At 47.0% G+C, this 24,726-nt stretch overlaps 1 protein-coding gene across 2 annotated transcripts in view; it reads right to left on the reverse strand.

Annotated features, from left to right (window-relative positions):
- Positions 1-24,726, reverse strand: part of fndc4a (fibronectin type III domain containing 4a) — a 249,795-nt gene that overhangs the window by 19,376 nt on the left and 205,693 nt on the right. The window contains exon 5 of one of the 2 annotated variants that reach the window (XM_038799949.1): positions 10,026-10,089. The exons of the other annotated variant lie outside the window; for it this stretch is intronic. Coding sequence (XP_038655877.1) covers positions 10,043-10,089 — 47 coding nt within the window. The 3' untranslated portion in view covers positions 10,026-10,042. Of the gene's footprint in view, positions 1-10,025; positions 10,090-24,726 lie in introns of those variants that run through there. 2 annotated transcript variants of the gene reach the window in all.

Genomic DNA, 24,726 nt, shown 5'->3' on the forward strand with positions numbered 1-24,726 from the left:
CTCCTTCTTCAGGTGAATGGAAAGGCTTGTTCCAGAAATGTTTATATAGACACAGTCAGAGATGCCCCGGAATGCGAGCACCTGCAGGCAATCAAATCATCAAATCATCAAAGTTGTCGCAGTGTCTGCATGGTCTCGCCAATGTACCACGCTTCGGGACATCCTTTCCTGCGACAACGAATAAACGGGCATCGTGCGACTATCAACAGGCAGGACTGTTCCCTTCCAGTTGGGGAACACTTCAGCAGTCAAGGACATTCAGCCTCTGATCTCCCGGTCAGCATTCTACAAGGAGGCCTTCAGGAGACGCGACAACGCAAATTGCTGAGCAAAAACTTATAGCTAAGTTCCGCACGCATGAATGCGGACTCAACCGGGATCTGGGATTCATGTCGCATTACATTCGGCCCCCACCAACAAGCCTGGACTTGCAGAGGCCTACCGACTGAACTGGCTTGGGACAATTCACACCTCTTTAACCTGGAGTTACCTCTCTCTCTGCATCTTTGATGATTTGATTGCCTGCAGGTGCTCGCATTCCGGGGCATCTCTGACTGTGTCTATATAAACATTTCTGGAACAAGCCTTTCCATTCACCTGAAGAAGGAGCCGTGCTCCGAAAGCTCGTGTTTGAAACAAACCTGTTGGACTTTAACCTGGTGTTGTAAGAATTCTTACTGAGCTCTACCCAGGACAGCTCTACCCAGGACAGCTCTACCCAGGATAGCCCCACCCAGGACAGCTCTACCCAGGACAGCTCTACCCAGGACAGCTCTACCCAGGATAGCCCTACCTAGTACACCACTACCCAGGACAACCCTACCCAGGACAGCCCTACCCGGGACACCACTACCCAGGACAGCCCTACCCAGGACAGCCCTACCCAGGACACCCTTACCCAGGACAGCCCTACCCAGGATACCACTATCCAGGACAGCCCTACTCGGTACTCGCCCCCTCCCCGGCACTCGCTCTCTCCCCCCCTCCCCGGCACTCGCTCTCTCCCCCCCTCCCCGGCACTCGCTCCCTCCCCGGCACTCGCCTCCTCACCCTGGCACTTGCCCCCCCCCCCCCTCCCCGGCACTCGCCTCCTGACCCCGGCACTCGCCCCCTCCCCGGCACTCGCTCTCTCCCCCCCTCCCCGGCACTCGTCCTCTCCCCCCCTCCCCGGCACTCGCCCCCTCCCCGGCCCCCTCCCCAGCACTCGCCTCCTCACCCTGGCACTTGCCCCCCCCCCCTGCACTCGCCCCCCCCCTCCCCTGCACTCGCACCCCCTTCCCTGCACTCGCCCCCTCCCGGCACTTGTCCTCTCCCCCCCCCCTCCTCGGCACTCGCCCTCTCCCCCCCTCCCTGGCACTCGCTCTCTCCCCCCCCCTCCCCGGCACTCGGCCCCTCCCCGGCACTCGCCTCCCAACCCTGGCACTTGCCCCCCCCCCCCCCCCCCCCCTCTCCCCGGCACTCGCCTCCTGACCCCGGCACTCGCCCCCTCCCCGGCACTCGCTCTCTCCCCCCCTCCCTGGCACTCGTCCTCTCCCCCCCTCCCCTGCACTCGCCCCCTCCCCGGCCCCCTCCCTGGCACTCGCCTCCTCACCCTGGCACTTGCCGCCCCCCCGCCCCCCTCCCTGGCATTCGCCCCCCCTCCCCGCCACTCGTCCTCTCCCCCCTCCCCGGCACTCGCCCTCTCCCCCCCTCCCCGGCACTCGCCCCCTCCCCGGCACTCACCTCCTGACCCCGGCACTCGCTGTCTCCCCCCTCCCCGGCACTCGTCCTCTCCCCCTCCCCGACACTGGCCCCCTCACCCTGGCACCCTCACCCCCCACCCCTCCTCCAACCCCCACCTGCCACTCCATCGCTCCACCCCTCCCCTCCACCCCCCCTCACCCTCCCAACCCTCCCCCCCACCCCCCCCTCCCCCCCACCCCCCCCTCCCCCCCACCACCACCCCCCCCCACACACACAGACTGCGGCCGTCACTTCTCCTGTGGCCACCCCACGCCGTGACCTACCTCCGCGCTGTCCGGCGTCAACCATCAGCACTGGTTGATGCCGTTATATAAGGTGGTTTAATTTACGCCAACGTGACCACGGGACTTCGGCCCATCCAGCCGGGAGAATTCGGGCAGCCCCGGGGTTCACAGCGTTGCGCCTGTCCCCGCCATTCTCCAAGGCGGGCGGTGTTATTTACGCCTCACTGACTTTTGGGGGGGGTTTGGAGAATTCGGACGACAGCAGGGACGGGATTCACGCCGACCCCCGGCGATTCTCCGACCCGGCGGGGGGTTGGAGAATCCCGCCCTACGTTTCTGTTGATGTCCTTTGTCAATTTTCCTGTTATTTATTTTATCTGCTAATCTTTCTATATGAAGCAGATTGGAATATTTTATTACACTATTGAGGGTGCTTTACAAGTGCTTGGTTGTTGATTTCAATGCATGCAGCTGCTGACAACATTCTTCATCAGGAACATTTAAAGAGTACATTCTTCACATTAGCTCTGCAGTGTGCAATATCGATGGAAAAGCAGAGTGGGATAAGTGTACAGCAATGCCTGTCAGAAATCTGTGGTAAATATATAGTTAGTCTGCAGGTCCAAGGGATTGAGGAATGTCTGGGTTTATTGAGTGCATTCTAATACTTCTACTATATTTCACAATTGAATCAGAATTAAAAACTTAAAAATGAATTGTTGCTATGGCGATGATAAATTCATATGAATCTCATGATGTCAGTTTATATACTTGTATTATAAAGCTTGAGCTGCAGGCTTGATCGTTTGAAAGCTAGCTCTGGGCCTGCACTGCACCATTATTCTTTTTTAAAAATATGTTTATTCTCCTCCTTTTTCACATTTTCTCCAAATTTACACCCACTAACAATAAATAATAATCGGTAACAAATATGCCAATCCCCATATCAATAACAACGATCCCATCCGCCCACCAAACCCCAAACATTAGCCCGCATGTTCACATAAACAACTGACAAAAAGGAAGGAAATCCATTAACACACACAGCCCCCCTCCCCCTACCCCTCCCACCCACACGCCCCATCCAATGTTATCCAGTTCTTAAAAGTGCATAATGAATAATGCCCATGAATGTAGGACCCCTCTGTCCTTCCCCTCAGTTCAAACTTAACCTTCTCAAGAGTCAAGAATTCCAACAGGCCCCCCCGCCACGCCAGGGCACAGGGTGGAGAGGCTGCTCTCCAACCCATCAGGATCTGCCTTTCGGCGATCAACGAGGCGAAGGCTACAACATCTGCCTCCGCACCCGTTTCCAACCCTCGCAGGTCCGACACCCTAAATATGGCCGCCTGGGCACCCGGGTCCAGTTTCACGTGCACCACTTTAGAAATTACCCTAAATACCTCCTTCCAGTAATCCTCTAGCTTTGGACAGGACCAAAACATACTAAAGTGATTAGCGGGCCACGCCCCCACAACATTCACACACATCTTCTACTCCTTCAAAGAATCAGCTCATCCTCGCCCTCATGAGGTGTGCTCTGCATACCACCTTTAGCTGTATCAGCCCCAACCTTGCACACGAGGTGGAGGCATTCACTCTCCAGAGCACCTCACACCAGAACCCCTCCTCCATAACCTCTCCCAACTCTTCTTCCCACTTTGCTTTGATCCCTTCCAGTGGTGCCTTCTCCTCTTACAAAATAGCTCCGTACACCGCTGACACTTACCTCTTCTCCAGTCCCCCTGTCATCAGCACCTCCTCCAGCAATGTGGAGGCTGGCTCCACCGGGAAGCTCTGTATCTCCTTTGTGGAAAAATCTTGAACCTGCATGTATCTAAACATTTCTCCCTGCTCCAGCCCATACTTCGCTTCCAGCTCCTTCAATCCAGCAAACCGACCCCTAAGAAACAAATCTTTTAGTGTCTTAATCCCCTTCTCCTCCCATTTCCGAAAATTTCTATCCCACCTCCCTGGCCCAAATCTGTGGTTTTTCCAAACCAGTATTTCCCTTGACTCTGCACCCAGCCCGAAGTGTTGGCGAAATTGCCTCCATATTGTCAATGAAGCTATTATTACTGGAATCTCTGAGTATTTCCTCGGAGCTATCGGGAGCGGCGCTGTTGCTAGTACTTTCAATCCCGACCCCCTGCACAAACTCTCCTCCATTCTGACCCACTGGGAATCAACCCCTCTGACCCAGCTCTGCACCTTCTCCACATTCGCCGCCCAGTAGTAGTACATCAGGTTCTGTAGACCCAAACCCCCTGCCTGCCTTCCCCTCTGTAGCAGCACCTTTCTCACTCTGGCCACCTTCCCTCCCCATATGAACAAAGTAATCCTTCCCTCAATCTCTCTGAAAGAAGCCTGTTGGCAGGAAAATCGGCAGGCATTGAAAAATAAACAGAAATCGCCACAACACGTTCAATTTAACCGCCTGTACCTGACCCGCCAGTGACAGAGAGAGACCATCCCACCTCGCCAGATCAGCTTTCACTCTCCCCACCAAACTAGAAATGTTGTGCCTGCGGAGCCTCATGCACTCCTGGGCAACCTGCACCCCCAGGTACCTAAAGTGAGTCCCTGCCCTACAGAATGGCAGCCTCCCTACCCCTGCCCTCAGCCCTGGCGGAGACACCACAAAATATTTACTCTTGTCCAGATTTAGTTTGTACCCCAAGAAAGACCCAAACACTGGAAGCAGCTCCAAAATTCCCCCTATCGACACACTCGGTTCCGACACGTATAACAGGAAGTCATCATCGGCATAAAGGACACCCTCTGCACTATCCCCCCCCCCCCCCCCCCCGCACTGTTCCTTTCCAACTTCTTAATGCAATGGCCAATGACTCAATTGCGAGTGCAAATAGCAGGGAGGACATAGGACATCCCTGCCTAGTCCCACGGTGGAGAGAAAAGTATCTCGAGCTGATATTGTTTATGCGGACACTCGCCCTCGGCTCCTTATATAGTAGCTTTACCCAGTCCACAAATCTTGGTCCAATCCCAAACCGCTCTAGAACTGCCAATAAGTACCCCCATTCTACCCAGTCAAATGCCTTCTCAGCATCCAATGCCACAACCACCTCTGTTTCCTTCCCCTCTGCCAGTGCCATAACGACGTTCAATACCCTTCTAACGTTTGAATAGAGCTGCCTCCCTCTCACGAACCCCTTCTGCTTTTCACCTATCACCTTCGGGAGGCACTCCTCCGGCCTACCCGCCAGTACCTTCGCCAATACTTTTGCGTCCACATTCAGAAGTGATATGGGCCTACACGACCCACATCCCGTCGGATCCTTATCTTTTTTTAGCAACAGGGAAATCAATGCCTTCCCCAAGATTTATGGCAACGCCCCCTTCCCTATCGCCTCTTCAAACATCCCCACCATCAGGGATGCCAGCTTATCCTTGAATTTTTTTATAATATTCCACCGGAAACCCATCCAGCCCTGCCACCTTCCCCGACTCCCAATCGCATCCTTTATCTCCTGCTCCACTATGGCTCCTTCTAATGTAGCCCTGCCCTCCTCCCTTAACCTCGGGTACTCCAACCCGTCTAGAAATTCCTGCATCTCACGGTCACCCCCAGGTGGCTCTGACCTGTACAACCTCTCATAAAATTCCTCAAAAACCTTGTTCATCAGATCCGGAGTCACCATCAACTTCCCTGCCCTATCCCTCACCTGAATAATTTCCCTTACCGCTGCCTCCCTCCAGAGCTGACCTGCTAACAGATGCCCCACCTTAACTCCATGTTCGTAAACAGCACCCCTTGCTCGTCTCAGTTGGCGCACCGCCTTCCTGGTAGATGGTTGGTCAAAGCTCACCTGTAGTTCCTTCCTCTTTTCCAGCTTCACTCGGTCCCCATCTTCTGCATAAGTCCTATCTACCTCCAACATCTAATCTATTACCCTCTGCCGCTTCAATCTCTCCTCTTTGTCCACCCTGGCCTTAAACAAAATTACCTCCCCCCTCACCACTGCCTTTAGAGCCTCCCAGGCAACTGCCTCCGACACCTCACCCGTACAGTTGAAACCTACATATTCCTTAATTACCCAAAAGTCCCACATGTAATTTCCACCCCGGCCTCTGCGCTACCCCATTCTCCAGTACCATATCCGTCCAATGCGGAGCATGATCTGACACTGAAATTGCCGAGTATTTCGACCCCTTAACCCCAGCCAGCAAAGCCTTCCACACCACAAAAAGGCGATCCGTGAATATACCTTATGGACTGCTGAGAAAAATGAGTACTCCCGCTCCCTCAGGTGCAGAAACCTCCAATGGTCCACCCCCCCCCCCCAATTTCCACCATTAGCCCAGCCAATGCCTTCGCCCCCTAATGGGACCAGCGTGTGCGGCCTGTCCAAATTTGGCTCCTGCACCAAGTTCCAGTCCACCCCCCACAATCAGTTTGTGTGTATCCAAGTCGGAGATGGCCCCAAATACCTTCTTTGAGAATCCCACATCATTCCAATTGGGACCGTATACACATAACAGTGCCACTAACCTCCCCTCCAGTGCCCCTGTCACAATCACATATCTACCCCCCTGATCTGCCACCAACTTTTCCATCTGGAAGGGTAGCCGACTTTAATTAGCTAGCGCGGATGGCTCCCCCCGTCACACTATACCGTTCCCTCCCACCCAGTCCCAGAGAAAGGAAAAACAAAAACAACAATCCAACCCATATAATTCACTAAAATAAGATACAACCATCGGAACACAGAATGTCAATCAACCCAACCAATAACTTGAACTCTGTAACAATGTGAAGAGAAGTAAATTTCAATAAATGTCAGTAAAAAGAAAGTTTTAGCATTTACATTTTCCAGCTCCCCAATCACAGTCAACAGTCTCTCATCCAGCTCCGCTCCTCACCTCTGTCCCAAGCCTTCTGCCCTCACAAACGCCTGAGCCGCCTCCGCTGTCTCGAAATAAAAGTCTTTGGCACCATACGTCACCCTCAGCTTCGCCGGGTATACCATACCAAATCGCACCCCCTTTTTGTACAATGCCGCCTTCACTCGCCCAAACGCCGCTCGTCTTTTTGCCAACTCCACCGTCAAGTCCTGGTAGATCCGAACTCCAGCACCATCCCACTGCACCTCGCACTTCTGCTCCGTCCAGCTTAACACCTTCTCCTTCATGCAGTACTTATGGAAGCAGATAATTACTGCTCTTGGCGGCTTGTTCACTTTGGGCTTCGGCCTTAATGACCGATGAGCTTGGTCTAGCTCGTACTGGGAAGAGTTCTCACCCTCCTCCATCAACTCCGCCAACTTCTTAGCGAAGTACTCTGTTGGCCTTGGGCCCTCTGTCCCTTCGGGCAGGCCCACAATTCTCATATTGTGCCACCTTGAGCGGTTCTCCAAGTCCTCAAGCTTTGCTCGGAGTTCTCTGTTGACCTCCACCACCCTCCGCAGCTCGTCCCCCATCGAGGTGAACTGGTCACTGTGCTGCAACACAGCCTCCTCCACTTCCTTCATCTTCTCGCCCTGCTCTCTCACCTCGGCCGATGTCTTTGCCACAGATACCCTCACCGGGGCGATTGCCTGCTCCACCTATGACTTCAATGCGACCGCCATCTCCTCCTCAAAGCCTCCAAGTGCCTCGCAAACTGCTTTTCCAGCTCCACCGCCATCACCTCGGCCATCTTCTCCACTGTAAGTAGTGCGGCCCCGCATCCGTCACCTTGTCAGCACTTTTGCTGGTCCTCTCATTCAACGGCGAGCCCGCGTTTCCTCCCTTCCTCGACGCTGCTTTTCGTATCCTTTAATGACTTATTATTTTTCCATTTTTTTCACCCTTCTTTCCTTCTTCAATTTTTTTTATTTTATAGAAAAACAAAAAATTCATCCTTCAAAAAAAAGGAAAAAAACCTTTCACCAAGTTTCTTTGGTGAAACCTCTTTCTCTTCTGTTTTGTATTCCTCCAGAATTTCCCTGGGACCGGACTTCAGTCTTCTTACCACATTCTAGGCGGGAGCCACCCGATGTGGGACATCTCACTTACATGGCGCTCTGGCTTCGGGCCTGCCGCCTCGACCTCCGTTTGGCTCCGCCCCCGCTGCTCCGACCTTCGCGCGTGCTGGGCCCGACGCCTCAGCACCAGCCGCCCAACACCCGTGCGGGGTTCCTTTCCGGTTTTCAAACCAGCCCCCTTGATGCCCAGGACGGCCCAGAGGCCGACAATAATTGGGGGGGGGGGGGGGGGGGGGGGGGGGGGGGGGGGGTTTGGAGCACGAAGATTTCGGGAAACCCCCGAATGTACTGCAAATAGTGGCCAGCGGCGGGAGCACCTCTCGATGCGGCCGACCCACTCACAAACGCCACCAGAAGTCCCCACTGCACCCATTATTCTGACTATTAACTCAATGCATGCCTGAATTTTTGAAATGCACTGAGGATCCAGCTGGAAACGCAAAGTCATAAAATTACTCGTAGTCTGGCTAGTTTACTTCTTCAAAGGAATAGATGACTCCACATTATGACTGTTGATGAGATGGCAGTTCTCCCTTTAATACATTTGTTTATTTGTTTTGCTTGCATGCCTGGGGATGCTGTTCTCCAAGGGTGTACTTACGCCTCAGTTGCCAGTCCCAAACAGACTTGCGTAGTATGTCATTCGCTATTGATCGAGCAAAGTTTAACCCATAGCTCTATTGAATTCTTACAGTGCAGAAGGAGGCCATTCGACCCATGAGTCTGCACCAACCCTCTGAAAGAGCACCCTACCTAGACCCACTCCCCCGCTATATCCCTGTAATCACACTTAATCTGCACATCTTTGGACTGTGGGGCGAAACCAGTGCACCCAGAGGAAACCACATAGATATAGGGAGAACATTTAAACTCCACATTGTTACAAAAAGCCAGAATTGAACCCGGGTCCCTGGCGATGTGAGGCAGCTGTGCTAACGATTGTGCTAACTTGCCTCCCTGCAGTTATATAGCTAATTGCACCTTTCACTGAGCTTAATCACAATTTACGATCTCAGCATTTTAAAATATTGATTTGCACTGATCCACAGCTGTAGTAAACCCAGCAACAACTCTTTTATGGTGTGAGACCAACCTCTCACTGTCTTCAGCATGGTCGACAACAGTGTCCTCCTCTATAGCCTGTCCTTCATTTTCCAACATCTCACGTTTGATTCCACTCTTATTGATCAAAATACAGCCAAAGCATTTCAATCCCCACCCTACACCTTCAGACTATCCAAAGGATCTATCTTTGACCTCCACCCACTATTCTACCTGAATTCTATTTGCATGAATTCCTGGGTGACATTATCCACAGATATAGGACCAGTTAGCATGGAATGGAATTTCATGGGTGGGATGCCGACCCTGGAAAAATTGGACAGCAGAGTTCACCAGACATGAATGTAACTAGATGTCCAGGGAAAACAGGCCATCTTCTTTGAGATCACTCATTAGAATAAACAAATAGACTGGAGGCTGGACACATTTGGAAGCACAGGGCTAGTGAAAACAGGAAGATCATTAATAATTTGAGCCTAAAAGGAAAGCAGCATCCTTAAGTGGGAAGTAGAATAAAATCTCCCAGGGAATGCAAGAAAGAATTCCTATTTTACAGTAAAGTGGTAAGATTTTTAACTGGACTATTTTGGGTGAAGACTGGTAAGTTTTTACATTAATATGGTGTGACAGAACACTTAGGTTTTCTGTCGATGATCTATTTGTTTATTGAAAGATTCTACAAGCTGGATTGCACCTAAATCCAAAGTGATTCTAGGGTAATGTACGCACTTAATAAGAATAGTAGCAACTGATTATCCATCTCATTAAGAAAATACTAGGGAGTTATGGATATAGAGAGAGAGTGAATTTAGTTGCCTTGGATACGGCCCGAGTAGCTTAGAAGAATCTGGATTGGGGATGAGCATCCGGAGTCAATTGTGAAGACAGGTGGCCAGCAGTTTCAATGTGGAGTCAGGGGCAGTACTCCAGCTCCTTCTAATTTCACATTAATATAACCAACAAATTATAAACTTATCTTTCAAAGACTACTGTTTGATTGCTGTGCGCTGGAGAAAATTGTAGTGTTCATGGCACCTGCTGCAGATAGTTACAAACATACTTCTTAAAAGAGCCTGAAATAGACAATTTGTGTAAGCAATGCGACCAACAATAATTTCCAGCTAATTAAAAGAAAAAAGTGAAGGAAAAACTCAGCAGGTCTGGCAGCATCTATGGAAAGAGAAACAGAGTTAACTGGCGGAATTTAGCAGAAAAGGTTTGCAGTCTCCTGGTCACGCTGCCTGCGAGGGGGGAGGATGCCCCTCCTTGTCATTGGGGCACGGGATTTGCATTGTGGGTGGAGGGGGGGGGGGGGGGGCTTCTGATGGACTTTGGCAGAGGAGCACATCAGTTATGCACTGATCCTCGTGATACACCATGGGGTCCACTGCGTCAGGGCCATGCTTGAGCAAACATGATGTGGCGATAACAGCGCTGGACTGGGGTGGGCACAGTAAGAAGTCTCACAACAACAGGATAAAGTTCAACAGGTTTATTTAAAATCATAAGCTTTTGGAGCGCTGCTCCTTCATTCACCTGAGGAAGGAGCTGTGCTCCAAAAGCTTCTGATTTCAAATGAACCTGTTGGGCTTTAACCAGGTGTTGTGAGACTTCTTCCTGGGCAAACTTGCAGCAAAGCAGCCCGGTGGATCTTCCGCTATGGAGGTTGGTGCATAACGAGGGTGGGGTTGGAGATTTGTGCTTCCAGCCCATTAATCAAATAGAAATGGATGCCCGCTGGTGTGGTGCGGGTTGCATGCTGACGCCACCGGCAGGGAATTGGAGCATTGCAACAGGCTTTGGCGCCACACTTTATTTTTCACCCAATCAGGAACCCCAATACCGGTATCAAGACAATGGAGAATCCACCCTGTTTTTTAAAAATTCTAACGGATAGTGTCAGTCTGTTTTTTGTTTCATATTTAAAGGGCTGGTGATTTAATTAATTTCAGATCATGAAACTTAAACAGATCTTATCCACCCTTTAAGAGTGTTTGTGTCTACTCCATAAATATGCATCTCCTGCACTGTGGGTTAAGGCACTTGGAACTCCCACAATGGGGTCCATTTGACTTCAGCCGTAATTTCAAATTGCCCTGTAGAGTTTGGCTTTCCCACCTGTCTGAATCACATCCCACCCATGCGCCGCTGCTAGCAAGAATGTGATCTGTCAGATAAGGAGTGGGACTTCTGCAATGGCTTCCCGCCTGCCATTTGTAAAAGTTCGCCGGGCTCTGCAAAAATCTGGCCCAGATTTGTTATAAATTTGTGGAAATTTCCAATCAAGGTAATATTCCACATTTGATATTAAGATGGTTGTTTCAAAGCATTGTGATCTTTTGTGTAATAAGTGAGGCAACACCATGGGGAAAGAAGTGGCTCTTGCACTTAATTAATAACAATTAGTAAAAATGAAAATCACAGCTTGCAGTTCATGATTCACAGTGAAAATAATTTAGAAAAGGCATGCCTCGGTGACAGGTAGTAATAGCAGCATCATATGTTGGGTATTTATGTACTAACACGTGATCTGTCAGACAGCTGGTTCACAACAATGCTTCATCTAATAGAAGTTGACAGTATAAATTATGCATTTTCAGAGTAACAGCTATGTCATCTACTTGACAGGAAAAGGAGCCAGCTCTTTGTTCTTTACCACAATGTTTGGGGACAGCTTCTAATGAACCCAAGAGAACCTCCTGGCAAATTATGTCCAGACAGGCCTATTAAGTGCACTAAATAGACATGTTTACCAATTTGTAGTATCTTGGACCAGGTGACTATGTCCTAATTACATTGCGTGATCCTCATTTTGAGTAAAAGCATCTACATAAAGGGTGGAAACTGATTCAGAAATCCAAAATACACTTGAAGCATAAAAGGATCATGTTTTATCAACTTGACAGCTTGTTTTAAAAGGCTTTTGTTGAGCTAAGCCACAAATTCTTGCTGATTACAGCCTGTACTTTCCACATTTTTGGCTCTGAGTTTAAAACAAGTATGTGCAGAAACTTTCAGCAAAGAAGACAAACATAACAACAACCAACAACAGAAAATCTGATCAATGCTTTCCCTCTAAAATGCAGTAATAATCCCAAGGTGGATGAAATCAGTTAAGGCAGTACAGATAACAGGTTGTGCAATTTAGGCAGTCAATCACCCTTTCATTTCCAGCATTAAAAAAAGTCCTCTCCATACTTTAAATGTCTGAATTATTGCTGCCTTAGTGGACAGCTCACTTTCAATTTTGATGACAATGTGTGTTCAATGGTGTGCATGGAATGTTCCTTTGATGTAGGACAAATTACTTACTAAAATTGTTTATGCATTAACTGTTGACCAGCCATTAACAGCATTGCCAAAGATTGGAGATGTTTAATGCCCCATAATTTCCTTAGAGTGACAATCTTTGGTGGATTTCCCCTCTGAATGAATTTAGCCACACTGCAATTACCAAAGCCCCTGTCTTGCCCAACATTCCTTCCTCAGGCTGAGGCAGATAGGAGCAGATTGGGAGGGGGTATCAGACCGGAATGAGCTGGTCAGGTTGGCCTGGGAGGGCAGGTCAGACTGGTTGGGGGAGGTGGGGGGAGGATCGGATGGGAAGGGGGGGTTGGATGGGGTGCAGTGGGGGGCGGGGGGGGGAAGGTCGGGTTGGGTCAGATCTGTGGTGATATGCCTATGGGCGATATCATAGTTGGATGGTGTTCAACCTCCAACCAGCAGGTGGTGATACAGTCACACCATGCGGCCTCTAGACCAAGGTCATGTGATCTGTGACTCGGATATAAAGGGAGACACATCCGCCATCTTCAGAAGTGAGAGGGTAATAAGACATACATGTGAATGGTCAGTGCTAGGTGCAAGTTCCAGAGGAGTAGTTAGCAGACTGCATGATAACGTGCTCTGTATCAGATTGCTATCTTACCACGCGAGACTCAATAAAAAATTCTGGTTTGGACAAGTCGAAGTGTTCGGTGAGTTCCTTCGTGAAGTACAAAGGACCAAACACAACATGATAACACAAATGCTGAAGATTTAAAGATAGCGACGGCAGTGACACCGTTGGGCATTCGGGCTGAAGACCGGTCTGGTGAACTACAGCCTGAGGCAACCCAATGCGTAAGAAAATGTTGCAGCTCGAAATGGGTGGACCAAGGGCCCCCACCAGCCTCAGATGGCCGGTAAGTAGGTGAGAACTGGTGGTTGTTCAAACAGCAATTCGAACTTTATGTTGTGGCCGTGGGCCTACAGGCCCAGCCTGATGAAAGGCGATTCGCATTGCTGCTAATCCACAAGCGCTCGAACTGTGCAATTTGCTTGTGTTTAATAATGAGGAAGATCACAAGACATTTTATCAAGTGATGAAGCACTTTGATATGCATTGTCCCCGAAGAAGAATAAAACGTTTGAGCGCTATATATTCCGGATGTGTACTCAGAGACCTGGCTAATCATTTGACAGTAATTCACGACCAAATTGATTTTGCTTTACTTGATGATAAGCTTCTGCCGATATTATTGTAAGAGGAAAACTTGGTGCGAGAAATGGCAGTGAAGATTTGCCAGGCGAGCGAGATTGCTACACAAAGATAGGCGCACTCTGCTCAAAAGATTTGAGCACCAACATGGAAGATGCCAGCGCCATTAGTGATGTGACGCACGTCATGAAGAAATGTGGTCTCAGTGCGGGGGGCCAGTTTAAGAGCCCGACAGTAGCCGCCTCTGCCATCTTGTGCAAAAAATGTGGCACTCGACATGCCCCATGGAAATGTCTGGCCTACGGAAAAGTTTGTTCCAGGGTGGCCATGTTGGACCCTTTGCAAAACAATATTTTGCGCATTCCACCATGGACCATGCATGAGTGGTGCATGCAGTGGATGAGATAAACACGGAAGAACAGTTTTTCATCGTTCTCATGGCAGCGAGAAACCAGACAGCTCTCAGAAACAAAGATGAAAGCAAAATCGAAATAAAGTACAAAACGCTCTGAAAACCTCAAATTGAAGGTAATTCTCAATGATGCTTTCGTTCGTTCTGACTTTGACCCTAAAGCGACAGCCAACCTCGTGAGTCGATATGCTTTGCAAAAGCTTAACATGCAGCGGGACTTTGCTGATCGTTAAGGGCTGATGATAGATTTCGGAACCAGAACTCTGGAGAGCTTTGTTGTTTGCACACTAGTACTCTCAGTGGCAGGCATGAAGCACACAATACTCTTTCACATTGTAGACATGGAGGTGGACTCACTTGGAATAAAATCGCATGAATCCCTGAATCTAGTTGAGCGGCTAAATATCCTAGAAGATAGCTGGTCATCTGAGCACAGTGAATCACTACAGGCATTATGGTGTGCATGGTGTTTGAGAATTTAGAAGCAATCCTAGTGGAGGATGACAAACCAGGCAAGGGGACGAAACTGCTGGTGAGCATTCCGCAATTCTGGTTAACAGTCTTTAAGAACATGTACCGGCTCAATGGCATGACAGGAGAACACTGAGCTAAATCGCTGGCTTTTAAAGCAGATTAAGCAGGCCAGCAGCATGGTTCAATTCCCGTACCAGCCTCCCCGGACAGGCGCTGGAATGTGGCGACTAGGAGCTTTTCACAGTAACTTCATTGAAGCCTACTCGTGACAATAAGCGATTTTCATTTTTCATTTTCATTTGCGCGTTTGATCAAGAAGACCCAGTGCTTGGATCAGCTCAGCCAGAAACTATAGTCATCTGCAGTGATGACGAGGTAGTCACCGATGCTCTAGCACGCCAAGAAGAGATGAAACCACAAACCCCAGATCCATCCTTCATGCTGGCACTAGAAACCAAGGTGATCCAGCATGTTGATGCAAAAGTGGGCGTGGTCACACCACCCAGAGATGATGCCATGCCTAAACCTCTGCAAACAACTCATCGCACAACGACTACAAGAGCCATGCCAGAGGCTGCTACAAAGAAAACAACTAAAACTAAGAGACACACCAAAATACATCATCGTGTCCTAAAAATCAAGAAAAAAAAAGAGAAGAAGGCTGGGAGAACCGCTTCATCCCACCAGCCAACCAGCAATGAAAACAGTTGCAAGTAGCGAGCAACAGCATGCAAGAAAACGGAAGAGAAAGCAACAGGTAACACAAATATGAAATGAAATGAAATGAAAATTGCTTATTGTCACGAGTAGGCTTCAATGAAGTTACTGTGAAAAGCCCCTAGTCGCCACATTCCGGCGCCTGTTCGGGGAGGCTGGTACGGGAATCGAACCGCGCTGCTTGGTCTGCTTTAAAAGCCACGTCATGAGGTCAGCACAAGGAACAGGGTGGCATGGCCGTGCAGTCAAAGACACAGGACGAAGCGTAAGAGAAGCAAGACGCTGGCAAGTAAATCAGTCTCTGACAAGGTGGGCAACAACCTGAAAGATAAGATCTGCATCACAGAAACGGACACTTGTCTGGCACAGCATTTAAATGTACACTTTAGTAAAACTTGCTCACTGTACCAGCTACATATAATGAATATATAAAGTGCCATGTTTAATATTACCTGTAAGAAAGAATTATCTCAATGTTTTGTGAGGAAGGGGGATGTAGTGATATGTCGATGGGTTATATTGTTGGATGGTATATGATCTCCAACCAGCAGGTGGCAGTACAGACACACCATGCTGTCGCTAGGCCATGGTCATGTGACCTGTGATTCGGATCTAAAGGGAAACACATCCATCATCTTCAGAAGAAGATTGAGAAGGTGATAAGATGTACATGTGAATGGTCAGGGCGAGGTGTAAGTTCCAGAGGAGCACTTAGCAGACTCCATGATAACGTGCTCTGTATCAGATTGCTATATTACCACACAAGACTCAATAAAATATTCTGGTTTGGACAAGTCGAAGTGTTTGGTGAGTTGCTTCATGAAGTACAAAGGACCAAACACAACATGGTAACACAAATGCTGAAGATTTAAAGATAGCGACGGCAGTGACACCGTTGGGCATTCGGGATGTCTGAGATGGGGTGGTGTGAGAGTCGACTGTGGGGGTCGTGATTGTGGAGGTTGTCCCGTGGGTGGCTGGGCCCAGTGTATAAAATAGTTGCTCTGCAGTTAGAAGTGCTTTTTCTCCTTCTAACATTGAGTATCAAGTTAAAACTGGCAGGACCTTCTGACCGTAGCGATTTAAATTGCTTCAGTTGGATGGTTCCCAGCACAGTGCAATTGTCTAGGGTAAGTTAGTACTTCCAGACAATTGCCCGGTAAACCCTTACGTGGGAACTTCCTAGAGGGATTCCCAGCTCATTATTGGAGTACTCCCCAAATGCGATGCTGGGAACCAGGAAATTATGAGCCATTCAATTCTATCACTGACTTTGTGTGTGCACCAAAGGAAAAGAGGGACAAATTTGTCAATAACTCATTCTCAGTACACACACAATGAAAGAGCTGCATCTCATTACTTAGTACAGTGCTACAGCCACTGGGCCAACAATCAGTTTCAAGAAAACCCAAGTTTGTGCATCCATCGCTCCTGTCCGAGTTGTATTTCTAGCATTAACACAATTGAATGTGGTCAAGCAATTCATCTACTGGGACAGTGCCTGACTAGTAGCGTCGGAAGCAATTGTTTAATCAGCATTGTGTAAGAATGCAGACCAAGCTTGATAGCAATGCTATCAATAAATTATGTAGCAGTGAGTGTTGGACTTGCAACAGAGAATGTTATGTAAGAAGTTGGCAGGTTACATATACTTTACATCCGCACTTCAACTCTGGGGCTTTCAGATTCTATCGTAACTTCAATGCTGAACATGTTGCCCCATCATTTGAAGTTCAGGCTGTTGTCCCAGTTGTGCTGGATCAGTTGTACAGTGAGAACAGATAAGAGCTGTCTCTGAAATAAGATCTTTTATGGTGAGCGCTAAGAATGAAAATATATGAGAGCTAACTATTAGAGATGATTCAAAGACAAGCTGGAACAAGTTATGTTCAATTGTGCTGTGCCATTGGAGGCCTGCACCCTGTCACCTTGAATGAAGTGCGCTGTCATCCAGAAGTTAGACTATCAAACTTTGAAACAAAGCAATTGCAGTAAAACAGATGAGATTGAAGATCATTTGAGAGGTTTGCATGATGGTAATACTACTCAGGACAAAAATGTAAGTCATTACCATCAAGTCATCCACAGTTCTTCTGGCTGTACAAAGAGGGGATACCAAACCCGAGTGCATTCAGTGATTGATAATTGCTGCCTCTCACAGAATTTGCGTGATAATTGCCGTAGTTCACTTTCAGTTATCTGTGCTGTGTACCCAGAGTGTACATCTTTTGTGTAGTATTCCATATCATCTCACCCTTTCTTGATTCACACATGCAACCTTTTCTCTTGGATGTCTATGAAGAATATGAACAGAACAGAGGCTAATTTGAGAATTAAATTCAGAAAGTCTTTCAGGAGAATTAAAATAGAAAACCAAGAATGTGAAGCGTAATGTGGGGAAAGAAAGCTATCAGAAACATCAGAAAGCTATAAATTAATGTGGCAGGGGGATGAGAACCGATGCAGGAAGTCAGAGGGAATTAAAGTGGGGACAGAAACAAAAGGCAGTAATGGGAAAAAGTGAAAGGCAGAAAAACCAAAGTCAAAAATCAAAAAGGGACACAATACACAGTCTGTGGGGAACTCAGTGAATGGATCCAGTAAGGCTAAGATAAATAAAAAGAGTGCACAAAACATGACTGGACAGGTAGACTGAGAAAGTAGGGCAGAGAGCAAGGGAAGTCTCGATTAAACTGCATTTATTTCAATGCAGGAGGCTTGACGGGCAAGGCAGATGAACTCAGGGCATGGGTGGGTACATGGAACTAGGATATTATAGCTATCACTGAAACATGGCTAAGGGAGGGGCAGGACTGGCATCTCAATGTTCCGGGGTGCAGATGCTATAGGAAAGATAGAACAGGAGGTAAGAGAGGAGGGGGAGTTGCATTTTTGATTACGGCGAATATCATGGCAGGACTGAGAGGGGATATATCCGAGGGTTCGCTCGCTGAGTCTATGAGAGTAGAACTGAAAAATAAGAAAGAAGAGATCATATTGATAGGATTGTCCTACAGGCCCCAAATAGTCAGCGGGAAATTGAGGAGAAAATATGTAAGAAGATTACAGATAGCTGCAAGAAAAACAGGGTGGTAATAGTTGGGGACTTTAACTTTCCCAACATTGACTAAGACAGCCATAGCATTAGAGGCCTGGATGGAGAGAAATTTGTTGACTGTATTCAGGAGGAATTTCTCATTCAGTATGTGGATGGTCTGACTAGAAAGGGGGCAAAACATGACCTCGTCTTAGGAAATAAGGAAGGGCAGGTGACAGAGAGGGATTACTTTGGAACCAGTGACCATAATTCCATTAGTTTTAAGGTAGCTATGGAGAATGATAGGTCTGGCCCAAAAGTAAAAATTCTAAATTGGGGCAAGGCCAATTTTGATGGTATTAGACAGGAACTTTCAAAAGTTGATTGGGGGAGTCTGTTGGCCGGCAAAGGAATGGCTGGTAAGTGGGAGGCTTAACCAGGGTTCAGGGTAAGCACATGCATTTTAGAGTGAAGGGCAAGGCTTGTAGATATAGGGAACCCTGGATGACTCAGAATATTGAGGGCCTGGTCAAAAAGAAAGAGACAAACGACAAGCATAGGAGTGGGATCAAGTGGATCCCTTGACGTGTATCAATGTTGTCAGAGTACGTTAAGAGAGAAATCAGGGGGGCAAAAAGGGGACATGAGATTACTTTGGCAGATAAGGTAAAGGAGAATCCAAAGAGCTTCTACAAATACATAAAGGGCAAAAGAGTAATGAGGGAGAGGGTCGGGCCTCTTATGGATCTAGAAGGTCATCTATGTGCAGATCCACAGAGATGGGTGAGATCCTAAACGAATATTTCTCATGGGTATTTACTATTGAGAAAGGCATGAATGTTAAGGAATGTGGAGAAATAAATAGAGATGTCTTGAGATGGGTACATATTACAACAAAGGAGGTGCTGGAAATCTTAAAGTGCATCAAGGTAGATAAAACACCGGGACCTGATGAAATGTACCCCAGGACATTGTGGGAGGCTAGGGAGGAAATTGCAGGGCTCCTAGCAGAGATATTTGAATCGTCGACAGCCGCAAATGAGGTGCCTGGAGATTGGAGGGTAGCAAATGTTGTGCCTTTGTTTAAGAGGAGCCACAGGAAAAGGCTGGGAACGACAGACCGGTGAGCCTAATGTTTGTGGTGGGTAAGTTGTTAGAAGTTATTCTGAGAGACAGGATCTCCAGGCATTTAGAGAAGCAAGGGAAATTAGGGAAAGTCAGCATGGCTTTGTGAGTGGAAAATCATGTCTCTCAGATTTGATTGAGCTTTTTCAAGGGGTAAGCAAGAAGGTAGATGAGGGCAGTGTAGTCGACGTTGTCTACATGGACTTTAGCAAGGCCTTAGACGTTGTCTACATGGACTTTAGCCATGCCTTTCTGGAGGTAAGTCTTTCAGGAGAATTAAAATAGAAAACCAGGAAGATGAAGCACAATGTGGAAAAAAAAGCTATTAGGAACATCAGAAAGCTATAAATTAATGTAACGGGGGATGGGAACCAATGCAGGCAGTCAGAGGGAGTTAAAGTGGGGACAGAAACAAAAGGCTGTAAAGCATGGTAGTTTTTTGCATAAGGTTAAATCACACGGGATCCAGGGTGAGGTAGCCAATTGGATCCAAAATTGGCTTGATGACAGAAGACAAAGGGTGGTTGTAGAGTGTTGTTTTTCAAACTGGAGGCCTATGAACAGCAGTGTGCCTCAAAGATCAGTGCTGGATCCACTGTTATGAGTGGCACGGTAGCACAGTGGTTAGCACTGACGCTTCACAGCGCCAGAGTCCCAGGTTCGATTCCCAGCTTGGGTCACTATCTGTGCGAAGTCTGCACATTCTCCCCCTGTCTGCATGGGTTTCCTCTGGGTCTCCGGTTTCCTCCCAGGAAGACGTGCTGTTAGGTTACTTGGACATTCTGAATTCTCCCTGTGTATACCCGAACAGGTGCCGGAATGTGGCTACTAGGGGCTTTTCACAGTAACTCATTGCAGTGTTAAGAAGGCAAATGGAATTTTGTCCTGCATTGCTAGAGGGATGGAGTTTAAGACTAGGAAGGTTATGCTGCAATTGTATAAGGTGTTAGTGAGGCCACACCTGGAATATTGTGTTCAGTTTTGGTCTCCTTACTTGAGAAAGGACATACTGGCACTGGAGGGTGTGCAGAGGAGATTAACTAGGTTAATCCCAGAGCTGAAGGGGTTGGATTACGAGGAAAGGTTGAGTCGACTGGGACTGTACTCGTTGGAATTTAGAAGGATGGGGGGGGGGGGGGGGGGGATCTATAGAAACATATAAAATTATGAAGGGAATAGATAGGATAGATGTGGGCAGGTTGTTTCCACTGGCAAGTCCATTCACTTCCTAACAGCACGTCTCTCGGGACTTGTGGGAGTAAACCCATGCAGACTCCGCACAGACAGTGACCCAAGCCGGGAATCAAACCTGGGACCCTGGCACTGTGAAGCAACAGTGCTAACCACTGTGCTACCCTGTATCTCAAGTGTCCCCTGCAGAAAAATAACATCTGCCTTCAGGCTTTGAAAATGTGCCAATACACAAGATCTTTTAACCAGCCCATTTAACCCCCTTGCTATTTAAATGCAATTATTTCTTTCCTCCAAACTGGTTTGGGATTTCCTCAGCTCCCATACAAGTGTGGACCTTGTAAGCAAAATAGAATGGGTGTCCCAAACCCTTCTATTTCACTTGGAGTGCTTCATTGGTGGGGTTGCTAATATTGAGAGCATCCAAAAGAATTACAACAAATCAATTTCTAGATATGTAGTGCTTTTGTTGTAATAAAACATGTCAAGGCACTTCAGAGGAACAAAATATGACACCGAACCACAGAAGGCAATAGATCAGGTGACCAAAAGTTTGGTCAAAGAGGCAGGTTTTAAAGAATGTCGTAAAGGAAGAAGGAGGTAGAGAGGGGAGAGGTGAAGGGAGGTAATTTCAGGTCTTAATGCCAAAGCAACTAAAGGCAAAGTTACCAATGCTGAAACTATTAAAATTGGAGATGCTAAAGAGACCAGAACCAGATAAACCAAGATATCACAGAGGACTGTGGAACTCAAGGAAATTATAAATATAGGGAGGGGCAACGTAATGGAGGGATTTGAAACAGGAATGAGAATACTAAAATCAAGATTTAGCTTCACCGGTACCAATGTAGAGATGATAGGTCACCAGACTTGATGACATAGAGTTATAGAGTTTTACAGCACAGAAAGAGGCCCTTTGGTACATCATGTCTGCAACGGCCTTCAAGCACCTATCTATTCTAATCTCATTTTCCAGCACTTGGGCAACAGAGTACTGGTGAATAGTCAATGTTGACCCTTTGTTTAAGAAGGGAAGCAGGGATAATCCAGCTAATTATAAGCCTGTGAGCCTGACGTCAGTGGTGGGGAAGCTGTTGAAGAAGATACCGAGCGACAGTATTTATTCACATTTGGAAGTGAATGGACTTGTTAGTGATAGGCAACGTGGATTTGTGCAGGGAAGCTCATGTCTTAACAACTTGATTGAGTTTTTGAGGAGGTGACAAAATTAATTGAGGAAAAAGTTGTGGATGTCTTCTCTATGGACTTTAGTAAGGCATTTGTTTGACAAAGTCCCTCATGGCAGACTGGTACAAAAGGTAAAGTCACATGGGAATCAGGATGTGCTAGCTAGATGGATAAAGAACTGGCTTGACAGTAGGAGATAGAGAGTAACAGTGGGAGGGAGGTTTTCAGAATGGAGATCAGTAACTAGTGATATTCCACAGAGATTCCATGCTGGGACCACTGTTGTTTGTAATATATATATAAATGATCTGGGGGAAACTGTAGATGATTTGATTAGCAAGTTTGTAGATGACACTAAGATAGGTAGAGTTGCAGATAGTGAAAGGGACTGTCAGAGAATATAGCAAAATCTAGATAGGTTGGAGAGTTGGGCAGAGAAATGGCAGGTTAATTAATAACCTTATTCCACCACTGCTGATCTTCAACCAGCAGTGGATGAGAGACTTGCCATCCAGACAGATCACTTTTCAATATTTGCTACTTCCACCAAGATCTGCACCTGCAGCAGTGCAGATTGGGTTTGTCATTCACAGGCACTCTGCCCAATCAAGGGATCTGTCATAGGGAAGAGTGATGACTGCCTCAGGAGGCCACCCCCCTTTCCCCTGATGCCCACTCCTCTGCCCCTCTCCCCAGCGTTCACCCCAGGTTTTACCTCCTCTCAGTGACTTCCCTCCTGCCCACACTCACCTCCATCGGGGTATGCATTGGCAATTCTCAATGTGGACCCTACTGCAGTACCAGCAAGTGGTCACTGTTTTCAGTAGCACTGCCCAGAATACTGACCTCTGATTGTCCAGCAGCTCTCAGTGCTGGGATTTTCACCTTATGTGGGTTTGAGTTGTGTGTGAGGCATATCACTGCCCAGGTAAGTGTCTGATTAGAAATAAATAGCAGTAAGATTCTTGGAGAAAAGTGTTCTCAACCAATGGGGACAACATCTGTCGCTGACATTAAATTCCACCCCTTGTCTCATGACCCTGGGCTGATTTCAGAAAAGCATAAGTTAACATTTCCCTCTAATTTATTATTTTCAACAGTAACAATTAAGTTTTCAATTGTCGTTTTATTCAACAATTGGTCCCTCCGTTCATCTCTGATTGCAACCATTATCTTCCTGCATTATATAATCTCATCGTTGACAACAAATAGTTATAATAATATAAGAAGAACATCAGAACCAGGAGCAGGAGTAGGCAATTCAGCCCCTCAAGCCTACTCCGCCATTCAATACAATGACTGATCATATCTCGTCCTCTTACTCACCTTCCTGCCCACTCCCCATAGCCCTTCAACCCACTACTAATTAAAAATGTATCTACCTCCTCCTTGTTTAGTATTCCGGATTCTACTGCACTCTGGGCTACAGAATTTCACAGATTCACGACCCCTTTAGTAAAGTAATTCCTCTTCATTTCTGTTTTAATCTGCCGCCTCTTGACCTCTTGTTCTAGGAAGTCCAACAAGGGGAACATCCACTCTAAATCTACCCTGTTAATCTCCATTAATATATTATATACTTCAATTAGATCTCCTCTCATTAGCTTCAATGAGTCTAGGCCTGAACTGCAAAATCTCTCTTCATAGGCAAGTCCTCCATCCCTGGAATCTAGTGAACCTTCTTTGAACTGCCTCTAATGCACTAAAGCCTTCATGAAATAAGGGGCCAAAAAGTGTACAGTACTCCGGATGTGGTCTCACAAAAGCCTTATACAGTTGCAATAACACTTAACTACTTTTATATTCTATTCCATTAGGAATGAATGCCAAAATTCCATTTTCCTTCTTTATTACCTGTTGCATCTGCATACTGGTTTAGCTCACTGGGCTAAAACGCTGGCTTTTAAAGCAGACCAAGCAGGCCAGCAGCACGGTTTGATTCCTGTACCACCCTCCCCGGACAGGAGCCGGAATGTGGCAACTAGGGGCTTTTCACAGTAACTTCATCGAAGCCTACTCGTGACAATAAGCGATTTTCATTTTTAAAAAAATTTTCATACTAACTTTCTGCAATTCATGCACGAGGACAGCCAGATCTCTCTGCCCTGAAGCATTGTGAAGTTTCTCTCTATTAGATAATAAGTTGACTTTTTATTCCTCCAGCCAAAATGGTTAACTTCACACTTATCTACGTTACATTCCATCTCCCAAATTTTGGCCCACAACCTATCCTATATCCATTGTAAATTTAATATTTCATCATTGCAGTGTGTTTTCCCAACCAGTTTTGAGTCAGCTGCAAATCTGGCTATACTACATTCTTTCTCTGCATCCAAGTCATTATTACAGATTGAAATTAGTTGGGGCCTGAAGACCTAACCCTATGACATGTCAACCAGAAAAATGCCTATTTATCCACACTTGTCACTTTCTGTTGGTTAGCCAATCCTCTATCCAGGCTAATATATTATCCCTCAACCCTGTGGGATCTTACCTTGCGTATTAACCTTTTGTGCGGCAACTTATCAAATGCTTTCTGGAAGCCAAGATGCACCACATCTACAGGACCCCCATTACCAACTTTGCTTGTTACATCTTCAAAGAATTCTAGCACATTAATCAAACACAATTTACCCTTCGTAAAACCATGCTGACTTTGATGGATTGCATTTTTATTTCCGAATGTCCCGTTATTACTTCCTTAACAATGGATTCCAACAATTTCCTAATGACAGACGTTAAACAAACTGGTCTATAGTTCCTACTTTCTGTCTTTGTCATTTTTTGAACAGGGCATTACGTTAGCCTTTTTCCAATCCGCTGGAATCTTTCCAGAATCCAGGGAATTATGGAATATTATAACCAATGCTTCCACTATCTCTCCTGCCACGTCTTTAAAGACTCTAGGATGTAAGCTACTATTGGGAGGGTTTTAGTGTTCTCCACCATGAAAACTGAGGCAAAATATTGATTTTGTGTCTCTGCATTTCTGTGCATTCAAAAAGAGTTACATAATTGTTTCATGGTTTGTTCATTGTAGAAAATTGGGAAAATAGCTTACTTTGTGCAAAAAGAATGATATTTGG

The sequence above is a fragment of the Scyliorhinus canicula genome, chromosome 6, assembly GCF_902713615.1.
Source record: "Scyliorhinus canicula chromosome 6, sScyCan1.1, whole genome shotgun sequence".
NCBI lineage: Eukaryota > Metazoa > Chordata > Chondrichthyes > Carcharhiniformes > Scyliorhinidae > Scyliorhinus > Scyliorhinus canicula.